General features: G+C 34.5%; 1 protein-coding gene across 2 annotated transcripts in view; it reads left to right on the forward strand.

Moving 5' to 3' along the window:
* FNDC3B (fibronectin type III domain containing 3B) overlaps positions 1–7,541 on the forward strand; it is a 378,401-nt gene extending 370,860 nt beyond the window's left edge. For both annotated transcript variants that reach the window (XM_034782468.1, XM_034782469.1), the window contains exon 26: positions 4,011–7,541. In XM_034782468.1, the coding sequence (XP_034638359.1) occupies positions 4,011–4,322 (312 nt within the window). In that variant the 3' untranslated portion in view covers positions 4,323–7,541. The remainder of the gene's footprint in view (positions 1–4,010) is intronic.
* The last annotated feature ends 206 nt before the right edge of the window (positions 7,542–7,747 follow it).

A 7,747-nucleotide genomic window follows, 5' to 3' on the forward strand; every position in this document is an offset into this window, starting at 1 on the left:
CTGTCCTCGGGAGCCAAAAAATCTTACCGCATTGTAGGTGAAACCACGTTATATCGATCAGCCTGAGTGCGCAGCAGTCCCCCCCCCCCCCCTCCCCCGGAGCACTGCTTTACCACATTATATCTGAATTCATGTTATATCGGGTCGTGTTATATTGGAGTAGAGGTGTATCTAAGATCGATAAATGGATAGATACATTCTAAGGGTGGGATTTCCTAAGCAAGTTAACCTCCTTTAACTACTCATTTAAGCTACGTTTCCTCTTCAGATTTCTATTTCTTTTTCATTGTTTGACAGCTTATATTTGTGTGTAGGTTGAAGCACTATCTACCCAAATCATATGGCATGGAGAGGTAAGCAGGCAGGTACTTCGGCCCACCTGCCATTAGTAACAGGATGGTTATTTGACCATATGGAGCAATGACTAGTTAATATAAAAGGGAAGACACCTAAAAAGAGTGACATGCACTTGCATATAGGAATTTCAGTCATCAGGTTATTTCTACAGACAGTTACGTTTGCACGTGTTGGCACCTTCTGTTGCATAGCACATTGACCCTAATGGCTAAGTTCTTTTTTGGGCGTGGGAAGACAAGGAAAGATCACCAGTATGACAAGAGAAGACAGGTGAATCATGGAGATTTATGGTAAGAAAATATGTTATATAGTGCTGGAATTTTTGACAGTTTTACGTGTGTTAAGGATTATATTCTACCTATTGCTTTGATGCCAAACTCTCTATGAATGTTGAATACATGAAATAGGGGGAGAATATGAGTCTTAGTTTATATGTTTTATTTTTTATTTATCTTTTGGAGCCAAGTAGTATTGCTCTTCAAAATGAACCTCATCAATAGTGTATATGGAAAGATTGTAGCTGGCTTAGAGACATTAAAAATCCATCACATGTCTTGACCCAGGCCTTCACAAGTAATGAAATACTGATTTCCTGGCTGAGGTGTAAAATGCATGGGAGAACATGATGATTGGTCCATTATTGAGGGCTTGAATGTCTATTTCAATTTAAGCTTTGTAAAGGCACCCAGCTTAATAGAAAAGAAGGCACAGAGTTATCTGTGTGTTCAATTGCTATTCATTTGAGCTATTCCTTATATTTGGATGTGCGATGTTGTATTTCGTTTTCTAGATCTACATATAAGAAATTTTCTGTCAGCTCAGTTTTAATTTCTCTTTTGTTTCCCATTTATAAACCAGAACTCTCCCATTCAAGTGAATGGAGCCTCTCTTCAGTCTTCCATTCCTGCTGTGGGAAAATTAAAAACTGATTAAACACCAAAATGCAAGAGAAGAGATGGAGGCAGTCTAGTTTTTCACAGGAGGCTTTTGTGGCATGCAACACATTGTTTTGCATTTCAGTGTTCAATAAAATACCAACCTTAAGAATCCTTTGCTACATAAATTGTTGTCAATGGTTATGTGTTTGCAGGATTAACATTAACTCCATTTCACTTTTTCCACTTAAATCTCAACATGCACTCCCAGTTATTTATTCAGATTCATATTTTCTCCCATTTACTCTGATTCATACTCACTGAATCATAAATTCTCTAAATGTTATTACCATTAATAGGTTAAGTTTTGGATACATTAAACATTGGATAAAATGCAACCAAGAGGAACTTTACATAAGAATCGCCGTACTGTGTAAGACCAATGGTCCATCTAGCCCAGCATCTATCTTCCTACAGTGGCTAGTGCCAGATGCTTCAGAAGGAATGAACAAAACAACCACCCCGTGTTGTCCAATCCTAGCTTCTGGCAGTGGGAGGTTTAGGGACACCTGGAGCATGGGGTTGCGTCCCTGGAGCATCTTGGTTAATGGCTATTGATGGACCTATCCTCTGTGAACATATTTAATTCTTTTTTTAACCCAGTTATACTTTCGGTATTTGCAACATCCCCTGGCAATGAGTTCCATAGGTTGACTGTGTGTTGTGTGTTGACTGACCTCTGGTCTTGTATTATGTGAAGGAATAAGTAACACTTTTTCTCCACACCGTTCATATCATTCTATCATATCTCCCCTTAGTCGTGTCTTTTCTAAGATGACCAGTCCAAATCTTTTTTAATCTCTCCTCATATAGAAGCTGTTCTATACCTTAATCATTTTTTGTTGCCCTTATCTGTACTCTTTCCAATTCTAATATATCTTTTTTGAGATGGGGCAACCAGAACTTCACACAGTCATAAAGGCACCATGGATTTATTTAGTGGCATTATGATATTTTTTGTCTTATTATCTATCCCCTTCCTACTGGTTCCTAACATTCTGTTAGCTTTTTTGACTGCCACTGCACACTGAGCAGATGTTTGCGAAGAACTCTCCACAATGGCACCAAGATCTCTTTCATGAGTGGTAACACCTAATTTAGACCATCATTTTATATGTATAGTTGGGATTATATTTTCCAGTGTGCATTACTTTGCACTAATCAACGTTGAATTTCATCTGCCATTTTGTTACTGAACAAATCAGTTTTTGTGAGAAACTCTTTATCAGTCAGCTTTGGATTTAACTATTTTGAGTAATTTAGTATCATCTACCTCATTGTTTGTCCCCTTTTCCAGAACATTAATGAATATGTTGAACGGCCGAGGTCCTGGTACCTGCTAGTTATCTCTTTCCATTGTGAAAACTGACCATTTATTCCTACCCTTTGTTTACTATCTTTTAACCTGTTACTCATCCATGAGAGGACCTTCCATCTTATCCCATGACTGCTTACTTTTGCTTTCGTGTGTGATCTTTCTGAACTTCTAAGTATAGTATATCAACTATAGTAATCCACATGCTTTGTATACTTTGTTTTCCCACTCTCAGGATGTCATACATATTTCAAGAAACAGTTTTCTTTCTGGCCCTTTGTTTCTTTTTTGGAGATCGTAAGATTTTATTTCTGACCATGACTCATACTGTAGGTAATCTTGGAAGAGTGATTTCACCTGTCATCTATAAAAACCAATATATTTTGCTCACATATGCTAGTGTTTGGTGACTATCATTAAAGAGGAAATGAATCTCTCTGTCGAAAAGTAACTGTTAGCTTTGAGCAATCCATAAACTCCCAACACTTTGTGTATGCTGTTCTAATAAACATCTTATCCTTTTTATATATATATAAAAGGCTAGAGCCATTTATGGACTACAGCTACTACTGTAAAATTGTAAAATTATAGGCCATAGCTCTTAAGGGAAATATGAAGAAAGCAATTGAAAAATAAGTTGCATCGAAACAAAACTTGTAACTAGTTTCGGATTATTCTAAAATTGCCTTCCAGTAACATGATTTTGCAGGTTTTTTCCATTTGTTGGCCAAATATTGCCCTCAGACCTGTGAGAGGAATGCATCATATGGCAGAATTTGGCCCCAAGTCTGTAATTATATTGTTATGCTGATAAAGCATAACATTAATGTTGTTTATATTATTTACTGAACCACCAAAATGTTCAGAAAGTTTTGCCTCCTGAGATGGACTAATTGCTTGAAGTCTTTCCTGCCTTTGTTTTTGTCTTTCTCTGCGTGTTCACTGTATGTTCACAAGTACTGAATATGGAGAATTGCCATATTTGACCATCTATTCTACAATCCTCTCGACTCCACATTCTGGATTCTTTGACTGCTTGTGACATACTAAGATCTTTCCCTAAAATTAGTTTGGATGTTTCCTGAAAGGACTCAGATTTAATCGTTTGCTTTAAAGGTCTGATGCCAAATCCTTGCAGAACCAAAACTCTCCAGCACTTCATTGCAACTTGTAGCTATGTATGTAATGCAGGATCAGGCAGTTGGTTTCATAAAATGCCTATACCACTATTTAGATTATGAAGTAGTAAATTGAGTATTTAAAATCTAAATCTCTCACAAATGATGTTCTGTCAAGGATAGCATAATGCTATTTATGAATGGTGTTGATAAGAAAAAAAATCTTTGGCACATGACTGTCCATTGATTTTTAAATTTGATTGTGAATTTTAATTTGTTTTGCAGGTATACAAGGGAGATGAGACAACATTCCAAATCTCAGGCCTTCAGACCAACACAGACTACCGATTCCGTGTCTGCGTATGTCGCCGATGCTTGGATACCTCACAGGAACTTAGTGGACCTTTCAGCCCGTCTGTTGCCTTTATGCTCCAACGAAGGGAGATCATGCTTACAGGGGAATTGGGACGCATAGATGATCCTAAGATAAAGAGCATGATGCCTACTGATGAACAGTTTGCAGCCCTCATTGTTATTGGCTTTGCAACTTTGTCAATTTTATTTGCCTTTATATTACAATACTTCTTTATGAAGTAGAGAATCCAGTGAAAGTTTGAGATATAAATTTAACTAATGCTACGCATTATAATCCACACATTTATTCAGATATTCCTTGAAATCTTTTTGTTCTACCATACATTTTATATACTTCTCTTATTTTTACAGTTCTAGCTAGGAAAAAGATAAATCCGTGTTTTGGTGCACCTTTTTGAAATTCAAAACTAGGAAGAGGTCAAACTGGAGAAATAAGCAACCCAGATACCAAAAGCAAGATTTTTTTTCCTTCAAAGTTTCGGAATTGCAATCAATTTGCCTTTATGTTTTTTGTTTGGTTGGTTTGGTTTTGATTTTTTTTTTTTCCCCCACTGAAGTCCTTATAGTCTTTCATATATGTTACAATTTAGTAAATTATAATCCTCAGTCACTTATTTTGTCTCTTCTGTATCTGTAAACATTAATCACAAGTGTGTATAGTAATAAGTCTAGAATGCAGTGTTAGTCAACAGTACCAGTCTTTCACCGACCAGTATTACCAATGTTACCTATGATTTATTCACTACAATACATTTGTCCCATTTTTTTTCCAAGATAAAATGTACACTCAATTATTTTAACTGCTTAGTGCATTTAAATCAAAACAATGTACTGCCATCTAAAACTTTTTAAATTATCTGTTATTTCTATGGTTACAACACTATGAACTGCCTGTATAAGAAATCAGATAATCAAACTGCGTATAAATTATGAAGCATTATAGATTTTTTTTAAGCATTTTGATTCGTAGCAGTAACTTTAAGTAAGAGGGCATTGTGCAATAGTTAGTTATTCCCATGTTCAGCTGTTGGAAAGCTGCTTTACCTTTGTTTGTTGTTGTTGTTGTGTGTGTGTGTATATATATAACTACTTTTAATCAATAGATTTATTATATTCTATTTTGTTCAGCCTGATTTATAAGATTAGAGCTGGTGACAGCTTACTGCCTCTACTGATTATGTAAGATTTACACTCAATGTAAACAACTTTACAGTGAATCAGTCACATTTGGAGGAAGATCCATTTTATAGACCTGTCTTGGGGGGTATCAAAAATGAGGTCAGTTAATTTAAGTACCTTCAATTGATGCCTACATTATTTTTATCACAGAGTCAATCAAAATATTTGATACGTTGCAAAAGCCAGAGTAGTTATCCGAATGTATCATTTCTCTTCTTACAGCAGTGGCCCACACATACGTGTGTTAATCCATCAGAATACTAGATTTTTAACTCCCGAATCATTGGATTATTTATATTGAAGTCAACAACGTGTGAGTACCTCAGGGACAGTAACAAGCTGGAGGTGCAAATCAATTCCAAAAGGGTGCAACAGATACACAATGTATATCCCTTCCTCTTGTTTTTGTATATTTTTGCTACTTGGTTTTGCTTTTGTCATAGCTGTTTTGTGCTCTCTCTACGTTGTCTAAGATGCAGTGTCCTATATTAGCATAATATTCCCTTAACCAAAGTAATGGGGAAGCCAACATTATTTTTGTTTTAGGTTTATTTATACAATATACTGCATCCAGTACTTTAAATGCCAATTACAGTGCAATCTTTTATTTATTGTTAAAAAAAAAATAAAAAATAAAGAAGTGTACTTACGTACTAATTTTTTTTTCTCCCTTGTAGCATGTTATGTTTTGTCTGTTTTATACTGTTGTACTTTAGGTCAACTTTTTACCTGGCAGCATTCCTAGTATTATTAACCTTCTTACATTTTCATGTGTTTTTAAAGATGGGAGCATCTAGTGCATTAAAATGCCAAAAAACAAAAAGGTTATCAGTGATTGAAACGTTTACATGTATCCAAAAAACATAATCATCTCTTGAAAGAAAGTGCTAAGATTAATGAATTATTCCATGTGCCTCTCTAGATGTAGCAAATATTACAAATGTTCTGTATTTTGTTATTGACTATAATTAGTTTAATTTAGCCTTGCAAACGGATGGCATTGAGCTAAATATAAGTTTTTGTTTTTGCCAAAGTCATGGCTTGTCAAATTTATTTACATTTTATTTAAATTTATTTGTGATATGAAACTTTGTGATCTTGCATCTATTTTGTGAGCAAAGCATACACAGCTGTCTTCAATGGGGGGGGAGATATATTTTTTAAAACAGTGAAAAATCATCTGTAGTTTGAAAACCCACAGATTTGAATAGATTCCCTTTTTGAATTTTTGGAATACTGTTTTCGCAGTGCTGCTACAAAATCTAAGCCTGGTGTGTTTTTTTTAAAAATACTGTAATAAATAAAACTTGCTTTAGATAATTTGTTCTCTTCTGCAAGTTTGAAAGTATGGAGCAGTTTTAAAAGCAGTGAGCAAAGGTGTGGAGAACAAAAATCTGTAACACTTTAAGCCTTTCTAATTCATTTGGTATCCATTATAATCACACTAATCAAAGAGCCCAATCCAACTCCTATTGAAGTTAATGGAAAAAGTCTTCTATGCAAGTTGGATCAGGCCCATATTACGTTAATTTGACATCAGTATTTACTTTGTATATACTGCCATTATAATTCATTATAATCCTAGTAATACCATTATAATCCATTTTAATGTAACCATAAAGTGTTACAGATTTTAAACCATTTCCGTTTCTACTTCCATTATCAATGATTACAACAATTTACTGATGCTTTGTAGTTCCCTGTATGTCTTTATATCCTTTCCCTGGCCCAATAAATATCAGTCATGTGAACCAAACCCAAAAACCCTGTGCGCTCCAAGAAATTGTAAAAATAAATTAAAATAAAAAAAGGAAAAAATAAGTATTTAAAATATATTAAAAATGGAAAGAAACATTTTTATATTATCTGCCTTTTTCTTTATGAACTTGAAATGTTGTAGTTTTCTAATCCTGTTTTGTTGGCTACAGTAGTTCGGTATTCAATGTCACAATTGAAAAGTGCCCTAACTGAATGTGTATGACCATTATCCTTGCACAATTCTTTAAATTGAAAAAAAAAAAAAAAATGTTTTTTACCTCACTACAGGAACATACATTCCAAGCTTTTCAACTTTAAGAGAAAAATAATCATGTTTTCTTGTATTGTAAATTTTAGACTATTTCATATGCATTGTATTAAAACTGCCATATCTATTTTAATGTATAGATTTTGCAGATACTACGCTATGTATGTAAGACTTAACTGTATCTGTAGTGTATATGTAATATATTTATGCCCAATAAATGTTTTAATTCTTTCTGATATTAACCATGGTTATTTTTAACTGAGTCCTTTGTCCTTTACATCCTTATAGGTATTAGTCTGTATCCTGCCAGTGGAGTCACAGCAGCCTAAAACTGGAGAAATAGCTATGAATCAAGCCCAGTATGGTGCTAAGTTGGAATCTTAAAGATTTTTTAAAGGGTTTATGTTTCCTTTTCCTGTTCAGCGTGATTATCTGCCTGTCT

The sequence above is a fragment of the Trachemys scripta genome, chromosome 9 (assembly GCF_013100865.1).
Source record: "Trachemys scripta elegans isolate TJP31775 chromosome 9, CAS_Tse_1.0, whole genome shotgun sequence".
Classification (NCBI taxonomy): Eukaryota; Metazoa; Chordata; order Testudines; family Emydidae; genus Trachemys; species Trachemys scripta.